This window comes from Myxine glutinosa, chromosome 7 (assembly GCF_964187855.1).
Source record: "Myxine glutinosa chromosome 7, kmMyxGlut1.1, whole genome shotgun sequence".
NCBI classification, from domain to species: Eukaryota; Metazoa; Chordata; class Myxini; order Myxiniformes; family Myxinidae; genus Myxine; species Myxine glutinosa.
Window position 1 is genome coordinate 126949781 of NC_136267.1, and position 21488 is coordinate 126971268.

At 45.9% G+C, this 21488-nt stretch overlaps 1 protein-coding gene across 4 annotated transcripts in view; it reads right to left on the bottom strand.

Annotated features, from left to right (window-relative positions):
* Positions 1-21488, bottom strand: part of LOC137413562 (protein HEG homolog 1) — a 238483-nt gene that overhangs the window by 147456 nt on the left and 69539 nt on the right. For 2 of the 4 annotated variants that reach the window (XM_078782285.1, XM_078782283.1), the window contains exon 11: positions 21450-21487. The exons of the other annotated variants lie outside the window; for them this stretch is intronic. In XM_078782285.1, coding sequence (XP_078638411.1) covers positions 21450-21487 — 38 coding nt within the window. The remainder of the gene's footprint in view (positions 1-21449; position 21488) is intronic. 4 annotated transcript variants of the gene reach the window in all.

Here is a 21488-nt window from a genome sequence, read left to right on the forward strand (position 1 = left end):
GCGTCCTGGCTGCGGCCTGGCAAGTTGAGGGCGAGCCTGCCCGGGCATGCCCGGGCGTCCCGACCAAGGCCTGGCAAGTTGAGCGCGGGCCTGCCCGGGCGTCCTGGACGAGCCCGGCATGGTGATCGCTCCGCGTCCTTGATAGGTGCAAGGCGATTGTGAAAACCCAGCGGTAGCCGCTACACTATAATAGCAGTAGCTGCTGATAGATAGATACATCTATGAGTGCTATAATAGCAGTAGCTGCTGATAGATAGATACATCTATGAGTGCTATAATAGCAGTAGCTGCTGATAGATAGATACATCTATGAGTGCTATAATAGCAGTAGCTGCTGATAGATAGATACAGCTATGAGTGCTATAATAGCAGTAGCTGCTGATAGATAGATACATCTACGAGTGCTATAATAGCAGTAGCTGCTGATAGATAGATACATCTATGAGTGCTATAATAGCAGTAGCTGCTGATAGATAGATACATCTATGAGTGCTATAATAGCAGTAGCTGCTGATAGATAGATACATCTACGAGTGCTATAATAGCAGTAGCTGCTCATAGATAGATACATCTGTGAGTGCTATAATAGCAGTAGCTGCTGATAGATAGATACATCTCTGAGTGCTATAATAGCAGTAGCTGCTGATATATAGATACATCTATGAGTGCTATTATAGCAGTAGCTGCTGATATATAGATACATCTATGAGTGCTATTATAGTAGTAGCTGCTCATAGATAGATACATCTATGAGTGCTATAATAGCAGTAGCTGCTGATAGATAGATACATCTATGAGTGCTATAATAGCAGTAGCTGCTGATAGATAGATACATCTATGAGTGCTATAATTAGACAACTCTTGTATGGTGCTGTTCTCTATTGCGTTCTCATCTTGTGTAATACTGCGCATTGTTATTTGCATATTCTGTATCTATTATCTTATTCTAATATCTACCATCGCTTTCTTTGTCTTGCAGATTGATTGTTCATCGTTGTTGCTAATAAACCTGCATTCAATTGATACATTCTTGTTTATGAACAATCAACTCATCTGAAGATGCCTGCTGCAGTCTGCCCCTTCCCGAGCTGTGTCTACGTTACTGACAGCACCGACAATGCCGTTGCTGCTATCCAGCTCTCCATCCACGCCATGACTCACACGTCCATTGCACCAGCCAAACCGGACAAAGTCAGCCGTCCTCGTATCCAAACCGGCGGTACCAGCGAAGATTGGCAATATTTCACCAGAAGATGGGATGGTTACAAGGCAGCGACCCAGATAATCGGCAATGATGTTCGCGTTCAACTCCTTGAATGTTGTGATGCTAACCTACGACGTGACCTCCACCGCAGCAGCCCACGCATTGAAATCAAGGACGAGGCAGCTATACTACAAGCCATTCGGTCCCTTGCTGTCCGAGAGGAGAATACTATGGTGTCCCGCGTCAACCTCCACAACATGCGACAGGACCGAGAAGAACCAATTCGTACCTACGCAGCCCGTCTGGCTGGTCAAGCTGAGATCTGCAAGTTTTCTGTTGTATGCTCATGCAATCCCCCTACTGATGTCGACTACACCAAGGACATGGTTCGCAATGTCCTATGTCGGGGACTCGCCGATCAAGATATACAACAGGACATTCTCGGCGATCAAAATCAGAACATGAGCTTGGAGGAAGTTCTCATTTTCGTCGAGGCCAAGGAAGCAGGGAAACGTTCCCAGAATGCCTTGCTCGATAGTGAAGGCGCTCATGGCGCAAGCCAATACAAAAACTGGAAGAACAAAAGAGCCCTGATCACTACCGACAAGCAGGTGGCCATTTGTAGTTATTGCGGCAACACTGGTCATGGCAAACAGCCGAACATCGACCAAAGGCGTCAATTCTGCAATGCCTACGGGAAAACATGCAGTAAATGCGCCACTCGCGGCCATTTTGCACGTCTGCCGGGGAGGCACGAAAAAGGCGGACAACAAACCTACGGACAAATCAATGGATGCTCATGATGTGGAAGAAAGCAGCCAGGTCCACGATCTCCTCTGCTCTGTCACGGAACGAGAAACGGCCATTTGGAAGCCGCAAATTAAAAGGGCCATGGCCACCTTGTCAACTTCACTACACCTCGACCACCATATATTTGACCACCTCTCTGGCTGGACCAAGAAGAAGTCTCAACCACAGCCGTACATAAAACTCATAGCACGGATCGATAAGGAAGCTTATGACCATTTCGGCCAGCCACTGTCATCCCGACCAAAATCGGCCAGGCTCCAGGCCATGGCCGACACTGGCTGTCAAAGCTGCCTCACAGGACTTAATATTTTCCACAAACTCGGGCTGCGTAATGAAGACCTGTTACCTGTCAACCTGAAGATGAATGCTGTTAACAGTGGAAGGGTCCGGATTATCGGCGCCATGCTCCTACACCTGTCTGGTCGCACAGCCAATGGCGACATTATTGAAACCCGACAAATCTGCTACATCTCACCTGACACACGGAACATGTATCTCAGTCGTGAAGCATGCGTCGATCTAGGCCTCGTGTCTAGTAGCTTCCCAACCATTGGCGAATCCAACACAGTTGGTGCTGCAGTGGCAGCAGTTATCGATGCAAATTGTAACTGCCCGGAAAGATCGCTTCCCCCTACACTGCCTACATCTATCCCATTTCCGGCCACTGACGAGAACCGAGAGAGGCTGGAGAAATGGCTACTGGAGTACTACAAAAGCAGTACATTCAATGTCTGCGAACACCAGCCACTACCCCACATGGAAGGTCCGCCTCTCACACTGATGGTTGACCCCGAGGCAACACCAAAAGCGGTGCACACCCCAGTGCCTGCCCCTTACACTGGCAGGCAGAAGTCAAGGCTGGTATCGATCGCGACATCAGGTTAGGGGTTCTGGAACCGGTGCCAATTGGTGAACCAGTGACATGGTGCAGCAGAATGGTCGTCTGTCCAAAGAAGGATGGGACCCCACGGAGGACAGTTGATCTGCAACCACTGAATGCGCACTGCACACGTCAGACCCACCACACCCAGTCACCCTTCCATCAAGCAATGGCGGTGCCACATAACACCAAAAAGACGGTAACAGACGCCTGGAATGGCTATCACAGCGTTCCAATCAGAGAATGTGACCGCCATCTGACAACGTTCATCACACCATGGGGCCGATACCATTACTGCACCACTCCCCAAGGTTACATCGCTTCAGGTGATGGATACTCCAGACGATTTGACGAAATTGTATCGGACTTCAAAAACAAGTCCAAATGTATTGATGATACCATCATGTGGAGCGACACATTGGAAGAGAGCTTTTTTCAGACATGCAACTGGCTCGACCTGTGCGGCCGTAATGGGATTACGCAAAATCCGACGAAATTCCATTTTGGTCAGGACACGGTCGAATTCGCTGGATTCGAGATCACCATGGACAGTGTACGACCATGCCAAAGGTATCTCCAAGCGATACAGGACTTCCCCACACCAAAAACAATTACTGACATTCGCTCCTGGTTTGGGCTAGTCAATCAGGTAACATACTGCTTCAGCATGACCGAGAGGATGCGACCTTTTCGGGACCTCCTAAAACCCTCCACCCCCTTCTACTGGGATGCAACACTACAATCCCTATTCGAAGAATCAAAACGACTCATCATATCTGAAGTCGCAAATGGGGTCCGGATCTTTGACAAGGAACGGACAACATGTCTCGCAACTGACTGGTCGAAGGATGGGATTGGCTTCTGGCTCCTCCAAAAACACTGCAGATGCCCTGGTGAAACCCCACAGTGCTGCCCCGATGGCTGGAAAATCACCCTTGCTGGAGGCCGTTTCACCCATGCAGCGGAGTCGCGCTATGCTCCGATAGAGGGTGAAGCTCTAGCAGTGGCGGACAGCCTGGAAAAAGTAAAGTATTTTGTGTTGGGATGCAACAACCTGATTATTGCCGTCGATCACAAGCCCTTAATCAAGCTTCTTGGCGACAGACGATTAGAGGACATCCATAACACGCGGCTTGCCAACTTGAAAGAAAGGACTCTAGCATATCGTTTCCGAATTATCCACATCCCGGGAAAACGACACTGCGTACCAGATGCGATTTCACGACATCCGTCGGGTGCCAGACCATCGGAACGACTGCCACTGGTGGATGACATTTCCTCCATTATGGATGTGGCCACATCGACTACACTAAGACAGCACACCTTGACTGGGCTGTGGACCACAGATGACGACACTGGCATGGAAATGGCTATTTCTATGGCAGCCATCAAGATGCTCGATTCTGTGCGGTCCGTCACTTGGGACGATGTTCGGGACGAAACAGCAAGTGACACTCAGATTCTGCAGTTACTCAATTCTATTGAGCAGGGTCTACCTGCCAGTCGGGACGATTTCCCTGTGTCCATTTTGGAATACTTTCCCTTCCGTGAACACCTCTACACTATTGATGGCATAGTGGTCTACAAGGGGAGGATTATCATCCCACCGAAGCTACGGAAGCTTGTCCTTGAGAATCTTCATGCTGCTCACCAAGGAGTCACGGCTATGACCACCCGGGCCAGCAGCTCGATCTTTTGGCCTGGAATCACTCCCCAGATTCATGAGATGCGCAATCGCTGCTCACACTGCAATCGGATGGCCCCATCGCAACCAAGCGCTCCACCTACAGCCTCAGCTGAACCTGCCTACCCTTTCCAGTACGTTTGTTCAGATTACTTTCATCACAAGGGTCGGAGTTATTTGGTCACCATTGATCGTTACTCTAATTGGCCAATCATTCAGCTAACAACTGGTGGGGCACAAGGCCTAGTGAAACGTCTGCGGTCGAACTTCGCCACTTATGGTATCCCCGACGAATTGGCATCTGACGGTGGGCCAGAATTCACGGCACATGACACCCAAGACTTCTTGCGTCGGTGGGGCGTTAACCATCAGTTGTCATCCACTGCCCTCCCACACAGCAACTGTCGTGCCGAGATCGCAGTCAAAACATCGAAAAGAATGATCACCGATAACACTGGTTCCAATGGTGAACTAGACACTGATCGGTTCCAACGTGCAATACTCCAGTACCGGAATGCACCGGATCAGGACACTAGGTTGTCTCCAGCCATGATCATCTTCAAGAGGCCAGTCAAGGACTTCATACCCATCATCCCAGGCAGATACTTGCCATCGGACACCTGGCGGGAAACACGCAACAATCGTGAAGAAGCTTTGCGCATTCGGCATGCCAGGGAGATCGAAAGACTCTCTGAACACACGACAAAACTACCTCCACTGGCCGTCGGGGACCATGTCCGGATCCAGAACCAGACCGGCCTGGAACCACGAAAATGGGACCGGACCGGAACCGTGATTGAGGTAAAACAATTCGATCAATACGTTGTCAAGGTGGATGGCTCCGGAAGAATCACTCTCCGGAATCGTAAGTTCCTGCGATGTTTTACGCCTTTCAGCATGACAACTCCCACTACGACTGGCAAAAGTGGCATGCTGCCAAGCGTTATGCCAAGTGTTATGCCAATCGTACCGAAATACTTAATGTCTGGTACCCAACCTATCGCCGCTCCAAGAGTCTGTCTCAATCCTGTTACCACTCCCCAGAAGGGTGAACCCCAACATGTCATTGCGCCGGGCTTACCATCACAGGCACTCCGCTCCACCACCGCGATGACACCACCCGCGAGAGTCGCTAACCAACCACATGTGCAGACCACCGCCACACCTCCACAGTCACTGCCTATTTCTGCCCCCTTGACGGTTCGGGTGATGATGGACCAGCTGGAGGGGACTCCGGCGTCGGACAGGGCGATAGTGAACCACCCACCGAAGACTCCCACAATGGACCAGGAAATTACAAACTGCCCTCGGAGGACTGCGACGATTGATCGGGTGGTGACGGGCCGCCCGAAGCGAATTATCAAACCACCAGCCCGATTCAATTCAGAAGAATATCAATTATAAACTCATGTGATCCTTTTTCTCGGTCTCCAGTTTTCGTTCTATTCTGTGTCACAATTGAACGTTTTTGGGAAAGGGAGATAGACAACTCTTGTATGGTGCTGTTCTCTATTGCGTTCTCATCTTCTGTAATACTGCGCATTGTTATTTGCATATTCTGTATCTATTATCTTATTCTAATATCTACCATCGCTTTCTTTGTCTTGCAGATTGATTGTTCATCGTTGTTGCTAATAAACCTGCATTCAATTGATACATTCTTGTTTAATAATAGCAGTAGCTGCTGATCGATAGATACATCTATGAGTGCTATAATAGCAGTAGCTGCTGATCGATAGATACATCTATGAGTGCTATAATAGCAGTAGCTGCTGATAGATAGATACATCTATGAGTGCTATAATAGCAGTAGCTGCTGATAGATAGATACATCTATGAGTGCTATAATAGCAGTAGCTGCTGATAGATAGATACATCTATGAGTGCTATAATAGCAGTAGCTGCTGATAGATAGATACATCTATGAGTGCTATAATAGCAGTAGCTGCTGATAGATAGATACATCTATGAGTGCTATAATAGCAGTAGCTGCTGATAGATAGATACATCTATGAGTGCTATAATAGCAGTAGCTGCTGATAGATAGATACATCTATGAGTGCTATAATAGCCGTAGCTGCTGATAGATAGATACATCTATGAGTGCTATAATAGCAGTAGCTGCTGATAGATAGACACATCTATGAGTGCTATAATAGCAGTAGCTGCTGATAGATAGGTACATCTATGAGTGCTATAATAGCAGTAGCTGCTGATAGATAGATACATCTATGAATGCTATAATAGCAGTAGCTGCTGATAGATAGATACATCTATGAGTGCTATAATAGCAGTAGCTGCTGATAGATAGATACATCTATGAGTGCTATAATAGCAGTAGCTGCTGATAGATAGATACATCTATGAATGCTATAATAGCAGTCGCTGCGGATATATAGATACATCGATGAGTGCTATAATAGCAGTAGCTGCTGATAGATAGATACATCTATGAGTGCTATAATAGCAGTAGCTGCTCATAGATAGATACATCTATGAGTGCTATAATAGCAGTAGCTGCTCATAGATAGATACATCTATGAGTGCTATAATAACAGAGGCTGCTCATAGATAGATACATCTATGAGTGCTATAATAGCAGTAGCTGCTGATAAATAGATACATCTATGAGTGCTATAATAGCAGCAGCTGCTCATAGATAGATACATCTATGAGTGCTATAATAGCCGTAGCTGCTGATAGATAGATACATCTATGAGTGATAATAGCAGTAGCTGCTGATAGATAGATACATCTATGAGTGCTATAATAGCAGTAGCTGCTGATAGATAGATACATCTATGAGTGCTATAATAGCAGTAGCTGCTGATAGATAGATACATCTATGAGTGCTATAATAGCAGTAGCTGCTGATAGATAGATACATCTATGAGTGCTATAATAGCAGTAGCTGCTGATAGATAGATACATCTATGAGTGCTATAATAGCAGTAGCTGCTGATAGATAGATACATCTATGAATGCTATAATAGCAGTAGCTGCTGATAGATAGATACATCTATCAGTGCTATAATAGCAGTCGCTGCGGATATATAGATACATCGATGAGTGCTATAATAGCAGTAGCTGCTCATAGATAGATACATCTATGAGTGCTATAATAACAGAGGCTGCTCATAGATAGATACATCTATGAGTGCTATAATAGCCGTAGCTGCTGATAGATAGATACATCTATGAGTGCTATAATAGCAGTAGCTGCTGATAGATAGACACATCTATGAGTGCTATAATAGCAGTAGCTGCTGATAGATAGGTACATCTATGAGTGCTATAATAGCAGTAGCTGCTGATAGATAGGTACATCTATGAGTGCTATAATAGCAGTAGCTGCTGATAGATAGATACATCTATGAATGCTATAATAGCAGTAGCTGCTGATAGATAGATACATCTATGAGTGCTATAATAGCAGTAGCTGCTGATAGATAGATACATCTATGAGTGCTATAATAGCAGTAGCTGCTGATAGATAGATACATCTATGAATGCTATAATAGCAGTAGCTGCTGATAGATAGATACATCTATCAGTGCTATAATAGCAGTCGCTGCGGATATATAGATACATCGATGAGTGCTATAATAGCAGTAGCTGCTGATAGATAGATACATCTATGAGTGCTATAATAGCAGTAGCTGCTCATAGATAGATACATCTATGAGTGCTATAATAACAGAGGCTGCTCATAGATAGATACATCTATGAGTGCTATAATAGCAGTAGCTGCTGATAAATAGATACATCTATGAGTGCTATAATAGCAGCAGCTGCTCATAGATAGATACATCTATGAGTGCTATAATAGCCGTAGCTGCTGATAGATAGATACATCTATGAGTGATAATAGCAGTAGCTGCAGATAGAGAGATACATCTATGAGTGCTATAATAGCAGTAGCTGCTGATAGATAGATACATCTATGAGTGCTATAATAGCAGTAGCTGCTGATAGATAGATACATCTATGAGTGCTATAATAGCAGTAGCTGCTGATCGATAGATACATCTATGAGTGCTATAATAGCAGTAGCTGCTGATAGATAGATACATCTATGAGTGCTATAATAGCAGTAGCTGCTGATAGATAGATACATCTATGAGTGCTATAATAGCAGTAGCTGCTGATAGATAGATACATCTATGAGTGCTATAATAGCAGTCGCTGCGGATATATAGATACATCTATGAGTGCTATAATAGCAGTAGCTGCTGATAGATAGATACATCTATGAGTGCTGTAATAGCAGTAGCTGCTGATAGATAGACACATCTATGAGTGCTATAATAGCAGTAGCTGCTGATAGATAGACAAATCTATGAGTGCTATAATAGCAGCAGCTGCTGATAGATAGGTACATCTATGAGTGCTGTAATAGCAGTAGCTGCTGATAGATAGACACATCTATGAGTGCTATAATAGCAGTAGCTGCTCATAGATAGATACATCTATGAGTGCTGTAATAGCAGTAGCTGCTCATAGATAGATACATCTATGAGTGCTATAACAGCAGTAGCTGCTGATAGATAGGTACATCTATGAGTGCTGTAATAGCAGTAGCTGCTGAAAGATAGACACATCTATGAGTGCTGTAATAGCAGTAGCTGCTGAAAGATAGACACATCTATGACTGCTATAATAGCAGTAGCTGCTGATAGATAGGTACATCTATGACTGCTATAATAGCAGTAGCTGCTGATAGATAGATACATCTATGAGTGTTATAATAGCAGTAGTTGCTGATAGATAGATACATCTATGAGTGCTATAATAGCAGTAGCTGCTCATAGATAGATACATCTATGAGTGCTATAATAGCAGTAGCTGCTCATAGATAGATACATCTATGAGTGCTATAATAGCAGTAGCTGCTGATAGATAGATACATCTATGAGTGCTATAATAGCAGTAGCTGCTGATATATAGATACATCTATGAGTGCTATTATAGCAGTAGCTGCTGATATATAGATACATCTATGAGTGCTATTATAGCAGTAGCTGCTCATAGATAGATACATCTATGAGTGCTATAATAGCAGTAGCTGCTGATAGATAGATACATCTATGAGTGCTATAATAGCAGTAGCTGCTGATAGATAGATACATCTATGAGTGCTATAACAGCAGTAGCTGCTGATAGATAGGTACATCTATGAGTGCTGTAATAGCAGTAGCTGCTGAAAGATAGACACATCTATGAGTGCTATAATAGCAGTAGCTGCTGATAGATAGGTACATCTATGACTGCTATAATAGCAGTAGCTGCTGATAGATAGATACATCTATGAGTGTTATAATAGCAGTAGTTGCTGATAGATAGATACATCTATGAGTGCTATAATAGCAGTAGCTGCTCATAGATAGATACATCTATGAGTGCTATAATAGCAGTAGCTGCTCATAGATAGATACATCTATGAGTGCTGTAATAGCAGTAGCTGCTCATAGATAGATACATCTATGAGTGCTATAATAGCAGTAGCTGCTGATAGATAGGTACATCTATGAGTGCTATAATAGCAGTAGCTGCTGATAGATAGACACATCTATGAGTGCTATAATAGCAGTAGCTGCTGATAGATAGGTACATCTATGAGTGCTGTAATAGCAGTAGCTGCTGATAGATAGATACATCTATGAGTGCTGTAATAGCAGTAGCTGCTCATAGATAGATACATCTATGAGTGTTATAATAGCAGTAGCTGCTGATAGATAGATACATCTATGAGTGCTGTAATAGCAGTAGCTGCTGATAGATAGATACATCTATGAGTGCTATAATAGCAGTAGCTGCTGATAGATAGATACATCTATGAGTGCTGTAATAGCAGTAGCTGCTGATAGATAGATACATCTATGAGTGCTATCATAGCCGTAGCTGCTGATAGATAGATACATCTATGAGTGCTGTAATAGCAGTAGCTGCTGATAGATAGATACATCTATGAGTGCTATAATAGCCGTAGCTGCTGATAGATAGATACATCTATGAGTGCTATAATAGCCGTAGCTGCTGATAGATAGATACATCTATGAGTGCTATAATAGCAGTAGCTGCTGATAGATAGATACATATATGAGTGCTATAATAGCCGTAGCTGCTGATAGATAGATACATCTATGAGTGCTATAATAGCAGTAGCTGCTGATAGATAGACACATCTATGAGTGCTATAATAGCCGTAGCTTCTGATAGATAGATACATCTATGAGTGATATAATAGGAGTAGCTGCTGATAGATAGACACATCTATGAGTGCTATAATAGCCGTAGCTGCTGATAGATAGATACATCTATGAGTGCTATAATAGCCGTAGCTGCTGATAGATAGATACATCTATGAGTGCTATAATAGCCGTAGCTGCTGATAGATAGATACATCTATGAGTGCTATAATAGCAGTAGCTGCTGATAGATAGATACATCTATGAGTGCTATAATAGCAGTAGCTGCTGATAGATAGATACATCTATGAGTGCTATAATAGCAGTAGCTGCTGATAGATAGATACATCTATGAGTGCTATAATAGCCGTAGCTGCTGATAGATAGATACATCTATGAGTGCTATAATAGCCGTAGCTGCTGATAGATAGATACATATATGAGTGCTGTAATAGCAGTAGCTGCTCATAGATAGATAAATATATGAGTGCTGTAATAGCAGTAGCTGCTCATAGATAGATACATCTATGAGTGCTGTAATAGCAGTAGCTGCTCATAGATAGATACATCTATGAGTGCTGTAATAGCAGTAGCTGCTCATAGATAGATACATCTATGAGTGTTGTAATAGCAGTAGCTGCTCATAGATAGATACATCTATGAGTGCTATAATAGCAGTAGCTGCTGATAGATAGATGTATAAATGCGAATCAGACATTCTTTTGATGTGGTTAATGTCCTCTTCCATGTCTGCCAAACTGCTCAATATGCATGTACCGGTACCATGAAGTGATATTTCGTGGCGAGGAATTCTAGTCAAATATGTATGTATGCTATGGCAATAGCTGCTGATAGATACGTGTATGGCAACCGGACATTATTCTTAAAAGCCGAAGTTTTGGTCCACCATTGTTATATGTATCAGCAAATATTAAAAGTAAACAGAACTCAATGTGACATAGGTTTCTTTATTTGAATCGCATCAGTGTGTACTTACGAAGGTTTACTAGTTTAGAAATAATTACATGATTCATCATGTATGTCCGATCAAGTATATTTAAGAAAAAACATATTGTGCGGTGAATAATCCAATAAAATTCACTCTGAAAAAAAAAAAAAAAAAAACCCTCCCGCCCTACCCACTTTTTTGAAAAAAAGTGATGATAAACAGGACTTTTTTTTTAACCAGCCTTAGCCAGAGGCCTCCAGAGTAGGGCTTCATCTCCATATATGTTGACGAACGATATGAAGCCGGAAGACCATAATCCGGCTGCAGATGTCGATGAGACCTTGGCCACCTTCAGTAAGTGGTAAGAATGCCACGTCGGGTTGGAGCCAGTGTTTCCCACTCCAGAAAAAATCGACAATGCTCTTTTGGAGTGTGCTAAGAAGGCTCCCAGGCGGTTGTCGGCATATCATCTTATGCCATAGAATAGAGGCGACAAGATTGTTAATGACAAGAGTTCTTCCGTGGTAAGAAAGTTGAGAAAGAAGTCCTTTCCAACGGGCTAGTTCTGCCGTTACCTTGTCCGGTAATCCGACCCAGTTCTGTTGCTCAAAGGTGTTGTCTCCTAGGAAAATACCGAGGTATTTGATGCCTTCAGGTGCAAGAAAAAAGGAAAGGCTGTACCTGCCATATATCTCCTAGGAAACACCGATAGGGCGAGACTTTTAGCGGTGTGGTAGGAATTGATCCAGTGAAGCCAGAAATGTGCGTACGTAATTGGAGCAGAAGAGGTTCGATGGCAAGAGAGTATAAAAGTCCAGATAGCAGGCAACCTTGCCGTACTCCCCGTTGCACAGCAATGGGGCTACACAAGACTTGATTAATGTTTAGAACGCTGGATATATTACAATACAAAAGCCGAACATATGACATAAAAATAGGCCCAAAACCGAAATTATCCAAAACTCTAAAAAGGTACATGTGGTCAATACAATCAAAGGCTTTTCCTTGGTCAATGAAAAACAGAGCAACATTCATATTAAAATTGTTACAAAACCGAATGGTATCACGGATAAGAAAGACATTATTAAAAATAGTACGTCCAGGGATACAAAAGGATTGATGTTCTCCTATTAGTACATTCATAAAAGGTTTCATTCGATTAGACAAGGCTTTGACTAAAATTTTATAATCCGTACATAAAACAGAAATGGGACGCCAGTTCTCTATAAGTTGAGTGTCTGCTTTCTTTGGAATTAAAGTGGTGACTGCTCTCCGGCAACTCCACTGCAGTTGTCCGTCCTCTAAACATTCATTCAATACCTGCAATAGGTGAGGTCCAATGGCGTCCCAAAAACACTGGAAAAATTCGCTGGTCAGCCCATCCAGTCCAAGGGCTTTATCGGGTTCTAAGGCCTTCAAGGCAGCGGTGAGCTCAGGTAAACTAAGAGGATCCTCCAACTGCTGCTTCTGATCCTCCGCCAATGTTGGAAGGTTAGAAATAAGTTCAGATATTGCCTCCTGGTTAATGTCATGCCGCATATACCGTTGCTTAAAATGTTTCCGGGCACATTCCCTGATTCTGCCATCTTCATAAAGGAGTTCCCCATCATGCAGCAAGCGTGTAATCATTGACGAAGAGGCCCCCCTTTTAAGGATGAAGAAGAATTTGGTTGGGGCATCAAGGTTGTGTATGTACCTCATCTTCAGGTGCAAGAAAGCATCTTGCGCTCACCTTTCAGATATGGAATTCAGCAAGGCCCTTTTCATGAATTTGCTGCATCATTTCCTGGTGGCTCACACTTGCAGTTCCCTGCAGCTGTTCTCCTGTAATTCCAGGATTTCATCTTCAAGTAAGGTTGTGGTTTTTTTTTCGTCTTGGACACCATACGCACGATATTGTTGGCAGAACAGTCTGTGCGTTTTGGCATTATCCCACCATTGTCTGAGGTTTGGGAAATTCCCTTGGGAGGCAACCAGGATATTCCAAATTTCTGGAAAAAAAAAAGTCCTTAAAGGTACTATCATCAAGTAAATTATTGTTAAATTTCCAAAAAGCACTCTTGTGTTTCGAGCAGGGGGCAGAAATTTTGAGACATGTTGCGCTGTGGTCCGAGAATCCTGATGGGCAAATTTGGGATGACAGAACAAGGCGTTCGAGTGGAGGATTAACATAAAACTTGTCCAAGCGAGCAAGTACAATATTACCCTGAATGCATCGACATCATGTGTATTGCCTGATTGATGGGTGCTGTACCCGCCATATATCTGTGAAATTCATTTGTTTTTAAAATTTGGTGAGGGGGGTTGTGGAGGGCAGGATGGGGCTCTGCACGGTTCCTGTCTAGCTGGGGTTGGAGGGTGCAGTTAAAATCTCCACCAATACAAACATGATTGTCTTGGTCTTTTAGGGCATTTTGGCTGTCGAGGGAAGTTAGGTGTGTCCCAGGGTTATTTTTAAAATCTCGCCGAGCTACAGGCGTACTTGGGGCATAGATATTAAAAATGGTATACAATTTTCCACAGTAGTGGAATTCTAGGGATGCTAGGGATCCCTTGTGTATTTCGTCGAATTTAAGCGATGAAGGCGAAAAGGAAGGGCTAAGAATTATTGCTATACCGCCTTTACGGGAGTCACTGTTACTAAAAAAGGAAAGGCCAGGGAAGAGCCTACACCACTCTGCGACACAGCAGTCGTTGGCATGGGTCTCTTGTAAAAGGGCAATGTCAAACTTTTTTCTCTAATAAAAAAATTCTTGCTTGAACTTTACGGACAGAGCTACATCCTCCGTTAATATTCAGGCTACAAATCGAAAAGCTCATTACAAATACAAGGAGGAGTGACAACCACTGAATTTTTTGATAGCAGTTCATTCTTAGCTTTTTGTATACACTTCTTTAACCGGTGACGTTGGGAGGAATTGAAATTAAAAACATGGGGCCGTTTTACCATCAATCTAGCGGAATGTATAAAATCAGGTAGCTCCGGAAAAAAGGTTTCTATAACAACATTCCTTTTTCGGAATGTGCCCTTAAGAAACCTTTTTATCTCAGAGGGAGGGATTGGAGGGGTTCCTTCTTCCTTAAAGCCACCACATTCACTAACAGAGTTATCTATATCAGATGGCTCAGATGATGTGTCATACTGGTTTTCATCATTTACTTCCTCACCATCATCACATCCCTCCACATTATCGGATGGGGCATAGTCCATTGAGGGAGGGGATGGGGAGGCAGAGAGATGAGCCATCTTCAGGGGAGGGGGGGGGGGGGTACTAATTTTTGCGGTTCAACCATATCAGTTTCTAGATCAGTAGACAAGGGCGAGAATTCATCCACATCTATGTCCTCCAATACAGAGAAACGATTTTCTGTGATGAGGGACAAAGCTGGGGCAGGGGGGAGGGGCTGTCGGTTTTCAGTTGTGGGTTTTTTAAACAGATGACCGTTTTCATCTGTTGTTTGCAAATGTCTTTTTCCTTTTGGGCAAACTAATTGAAACTCGTCCTGGTTAGTGGGGAGAGAGTGCAGGGGATTGGGGGAAGCGGGGGGGGGGGGGGGGGGAGGGAGGACGTAATCATCGGGGGAGGATTTCCATCGGCTACCTCGGAGAGAGAGATAGGATCAGTTGTAGCAGGAAACAAGCTGTGATTTAACGATGTGGCCTGGGGGGTGAGGTCTATTATTGACAAGAGATGGCTGCAATTAGTTCCTGCAGTAGAGGGGGGGGCGTTTCAAGGGGAGGGGAGGTGGGTATGGCGGGGATGCTTGGATCGGTGGTAGGAAGGCTTGGGTCGGTGGTGGGTGGGCTTGGGTCGGTGGTGGGAGGGCTTGGGTCGGTGGTGGGAAGGCTTGGGTCGGTTGTGGGAGGGCTTGGGTCGGTGGTGGGAAGGCTTGGGTCGGTGGTGGGAAGGTTTGGGTCGGTGGTGGGAAGGCTTGGGTCGGTGGTGGAAGGGTTTGGATCGGTGGTGGGAAGGTGGGGGTCTTGCTTATTTCCGGTTCGGAGGGGAGGTTGTACTTGTGGAGAGTTCTCTTTTCGGGGACAGTCATGCTTAACATACCCAAATTGTCCGAAACCAAAACATTTTAAAACGTTGGTGGACACGTAAACTGTATATTCATTCTGTTGATGCTTTAATTTTACTATAAGGTTTAAATCCTTCTGGGAATCTTTTAAAATCATAAACACTTGCCGCCGGAATGAGACCACGTGTCTTAAATCGTTGTTCCGTGACCCGAAGGGAATCATGGAGATACGAGACACGGTGGTACCATATCGGGATAACTCTTTAATTAATACATCGTCGGATACAAATGGGGGGAAATTGGATGTCACGACTTTTATTGCTGGGCTATCAAGTGGGGAAACCATAACAAATAATCCTGGATCGATTGTCAAACCCTGTTCGACAATTTGTGGGACACAATCTGCGTATCCCTGGTGTTGGGCTAGCGGCTAGGGTGCCGGCTTAGGATCCTAGGATCCTGGGTTCGAATCTCGGTCGATCGCCGAATTAATGCCAGGGGGGTTGACTCAGCCTGTCATCCTTCCGAGGTCGGCTAATTGAGTACCAGTTCACTGGTAATTCCCTGTTTGTCGTTGAAGGCGGCAAAAAGGGTTGGCGTCAGGAAGGGCATCCGGCCGTAAAACATTGCTTCAAAAAAGGGGACCAAAAAACAACAACTACCACGGTCCCCGAAAAGGCCAACCCCCGCTTTGCGGGGAAAAATGGCCTCTAAACGGTGGTTTTTAATCTGCGTCGGACAAAAACACAACGATCCGCTTGTTCATCCGCAAAGCGGCAACAACCTTGTCGATCCCAACAACATGACCGGTCGTGAGGACAATGTCCTCGACACTAACCTCACGTTCCGGAGGTACACAAAAGAACCCGTGCTTACGGGTCAGGCTCTGAAAGGCCGTAAATCGAGATAGTGCAGCTGCCATGCTGGAACAGCTGCACTTACAACCCCTCCCCAACTCGGGGAGAGTGAATATATAATATAATCTTCCCTACCCGAACTCCGGGGATGGGAAGTAAACAGACCGCTCCGATTTCCCTAACTTCGGGAAAAAGGGGGGGGGGGGCAACAAAACAAGCTGAAGGAAAGATAAACGAAAGGAAAAAAAAGGAAATAGAGGTTTAAGATGAAAGAGCAAACACCGATAGGGCGACGCCCAAAAACGACGAACCCTTACCAGCAATCACCATGTGCTCTCCGACTCTCTCTCCAATCTCAATATATATGGGAATCACGGGGAAAAAACCACAAACACACAGGGACACAGAGGGGTGAATGGGGGGGGAGGGGGGTGGGGAAAGGAGCAACAACACAGAGCACTCACAGGCCTCCACAAGCAGACGCCATGACAGTACAACCAGCATACAAACGGCCAGCAGGTGGCGAGAGAGAGAGCAAGAGAGACACAGAGAGCCAGAGACAGAAACAGAGACAGAGAGACAGAGACAGAGAGACAGAGAGACAGACAGAGAGAGAGAGAGAGAGAGAGAGAGAGACACAGAGAGACACAGAGAGCCAGAGAGAGACACAGAGAGCCAGAGAGATGGCCAGAGAGAGACACAGAGAGTCAGAGAGAGACAGAGAGAGAGCGAGAGAGAGAGAGACAGAGAGACAGAGAGAGACAGACAGAGAGAGAGAGAGAGACAGAGACAGAAAATGGTCTTTATATACAGTACATATGGATACCAAATGTACAATTCATCCTGAACCCCAAGAGACCGAGAAAACACTAAACGACCCCAAAGATTGGAAATACCCTGAAGTCCCAAAAGACTCAAAATATCTCAAAGACCCAAAAGGTCCTGAAGACCCAGAAGACACAAAAGATCCACAGGACTCCAAAAACCCAGAGGACCCAAAAGACCTAGATAGAGGACCCAAAACTTGTAAGGCTGAAGCCTCACACTTTGGCATGCTCACGAGGCTGTATCATCTAATAAACTGTTCCAACCCGTCATTTTTGACGGGCTTTTCTACTCGTGGCTTTAATGTTACTACCGCTGGTTCAACATTTCCCTCAAGCTCACCTCACAATCAGATGTACATTTTGTGTGGATTAGTCTGAGTAACTTATTTCACTCAAATAGTCATATAATATAATCATCATTGAATAAATCACGTTTTACAGACTGAGAAAGTTTCCCCTGATTTACCAGAAGCACTTTATATCACATTCATGTTTACACAATATTTACACAGGTTTTCTGCAGTGTGTTTTTGAACCGACACTCCATGTGTCATCTACGCTTTTAACTGGTGCTGTATTCAAACCAAGGTGCGAAACTCGAACTCGGCGACTTGCGCTTCCGAGCTACATCTGAGTTAAGCCGAGTTTGGCTGTCAACTCAGAAAAGAACTCGGATATTTTCCTGACACATGAAATGAATTGTAATTGCAGGATTTCACATATTTGTGCGCTTGAAATTTGCGCTAGTATATGAATCGGATGTGCTGCAGAATGGTCATTTTGTGAGTTTCTAAGCAAAATTTCAGAGTTAGATGTGAGCACGGGTCTCATGAGTCATGGTATGGATATCTCTGGCCGGGTTAACTCCGATCGGGCTCCACCACACCGCCAGAAGATAATCAGAATTCGGCCAAATACACTCCACTGGCAGTTCCACACTCTGCTGGCCGTTCTACACTCTGCTGGCCACTCTACCCTCTGCTGGCTGTTCCACGCTCTCCTGGCCGTTCCACCCTCTGCTGGCCGATCCATGCTCTGCTGGCTGTTCCACGCTCTGCTGGCCGCTCTACCCTCTGCTAGGCGTTCCACGCTCTGCTCGCCGTTCAACGCTCTCCTGGCCGTTCTACCCTCTGCTGGCTGTTCCACGCTCTGCTAGCCGTTCCTCACTCTGCTGGCCATTCCACGCTCTGCTAGCCTTTTTACGCTCTGCTAGCCGTTCCATGCTCTACTAGCCATTCCACGCTCTGCTAGCCGTTCCTCGCTCTGCTAGCCGTTCCTCGCTCTGCTAGCCTTCCACGCTCTCCTGGCCGTTCCACGCTCTGCTAGCCGTTTAACGCTGTGCTAGCCGTTCCACAATCTGCTGGCAGTTCCACGCTCTGCTAGCCATTCCACGCTCTCCTGGCCATTCCATGCTCTGCTAGCCTTCCACGCTCTCCTGGCCATTCCACGCTCTGCTAGCCGTTCCACGCTCTCCTGGCCATTCCACGCTCTGCTAGCCATTCCACGCTATCCTGGCCGTTCCACGCTCTGCTAGCCGTTCCACGCTCTCCTGGCCGTTCCACGCTCTTCTAGCTGTTCCACGTTCTCCTAGCCATTCCATGCTCTGCTGACCGTTCCACGCTCTCCTGGCTGTTCCACGCTCTCCTGGCCGTTCCACGCTCTGCTGGCTGTTCCACGCTCTGCTGGCCGCTCTACCCTCTGCTAGGCGTTCCACGCTCTGCTCGCCGTTCCACACTCTCCTGGCCGTTCTACCCTCTGCTGGCTGTTCCACGCTCTGCTAGCCGTTCCACGCTCTGCTCGCCGTTCCACACTCCCCTGGCCGTTCTACCCTCTGCTGGCTGTTCCACGCTCTGCTAGCCGTTCCTCGCTCTGCTGGCCATTCCACGCTCGACTAGCTGTTCCACCCTCTGCTCGCCATTCCACGCTCTGCTAGCCGTTCCACGCTCTGCTGGCCGTTCCATGCTCTGCTAGCCTTCCACGCTCTCCTGGCCGTTCCACGCTCTGCTAGCTGTTCCATGCTGTGCTAGCCGTTCCATGCTCTCCTGGCCGTTCCATGCTCTGCTGGCCTTCCACGCTCTCCTGGCCGTTCCACGCTCTGCTAGCCGTTCCACGCTCTCCTGGCCGTTCCACGTTCTGCTAGCCATTCCACGCTCTCCTGGCCGTTCCACGCTCTGCGAGCCGTTCCATGCTCTCCTGGCCGTTCCACGCTCTTCTAGCCGTTCCACGCTCTCCTGGCCGTTCCATGCTCTGCTGACCGTTCCACGCTCTCCTGGCCGTTCCACGCTCTCCTAGCCGTTCCACGCTCTGCTGGCCGTTCCACGCTCTGCTGGGCATTCCATGCTCTGCTGACCGTTCCACGAACTGCTGGCCGTTCCAAGCTCTCCCAGCTGTTCCACGCACTGCTGGCCGTTCCACGCTCTGCTGGCCGTCCCACGCTCTCCTGGCCGTTCTACCCTCTGCTGGCTGTTCCATGCTCTGCTGGCTGTTCCACGCTTTGCTGGCACTTATACGCTCTGCTGGCACTTATATGCTCTGCTCGAACTTCTTCGCTCTGCTGGCACTTCCACGCTCTGCTGGCCATTCCACGCTCTGCTAGCCGTTCCACGCCCTGCTGGCCGTTCCATGCTCTGCTGGCTGTTCCATGCTCTGCTAGCCGTTCTACCCTCTTCTAGCCGTTCCACGCTCTGCTGGCCGTTCCACGCTCTGCTGGCCGTTCCACGCTCTCCTGGCCGTGCCACGCTCTCCTGGCCGTTCCACGCACTGCTGGCCGTTCCACGCTCTGCTGGCCGCTCCACGCTCTCCTGGCTGTTCTACCCTCTGCTGGCACTTATATGCTCTGCTGGCACTTCTACGCTCTGCTGGCACTTCTACGCTCTGCTGGCCGTTCTATGCTCTGCTGGCCGCTCTACCCTCTGCTAGGCGTTCCACGCTCTGCTGGCTGTTCTACCATCTGCTGGCACTTCTACGCTCTGCTAGCACATATATGCTCTGCTGGCACTTATACGCTCGCTGTGGTGCCCTAAGGTCGACAGGTAACAACACATAAACGAGAACTCCAGACAAAAAGAGGAAAAGGGAAGACAAAAACAAGGAGAAATACAGACAAAAACGAGAACTAGAGATAAAAACAAGGAGAACTAGAGACAAAAACGAGAACTAGAGACAAAAACGAGAACTAGAGACAAAAACGAGAACTAGAGACAACATGAGAACTAGAGACAAAAACGAGGAGAACTAGACACAAAAACGAGGAGAACTAGACAAAAACGAGGAGAACTAGACACAAAAACTAGGAGAACTAGATACAAAAACGAGGAGAACCAGACACAAAAATGAGAACCAGACACAAAAACGAGGACAACCAGACACAAAAACGAGGAGAACCAGACACAAAAACGAGGAGAACCAGACACAAAAACGAGAACCAGACACAAAAACGAGGAGAACTAGAAACAAAAACGAGGAGAACTAGACACATTAACAAGGAGAACTAGACACAAAAACGAGGAGAACCAGACAAAAACGAGAACTAGACACAAAAACGAGGAGAACTAAACACAAAAACGAGGAGAACTAGGGAGAAATGGAGGTCCACAAATTTGTTTGGCACTATTTGTTGAGGGGAAAATATAAATTTAAGAAGATTGTCATGGGGTCCGCAAGGCTAACCCCCGCTCTAGCAGGGAAAATGGCCTTAAAATGCATGTTGTTGTTGTTGTTGTTGTTCAACAACTACATTACTTCTTGATCTACATTAATTACCTTTGCAAAGATGTTCTTACAATCTTCGTTTTTTACTTCTACATTTCAAGCAAGATAGCTGGCAAAACTCCTCTTTCGAAGGATGACAGGCTCCATGATGGAACCCCGCTTGTCTAAGCGACACCGAGACAACTTGGTTGTTTAGCTTTGACTCCACAAAGGAGCTTAACAGCTCAGAAGTGAGCATCCTTCACCCAAACTCTTTATGTCTCATTATTGAATCATCTAATGCTCAAATACTATACATAAAATCAAGAACACTCACCATCATTGCAGTTTACCCCAGAGTATCCAAATGGGCACC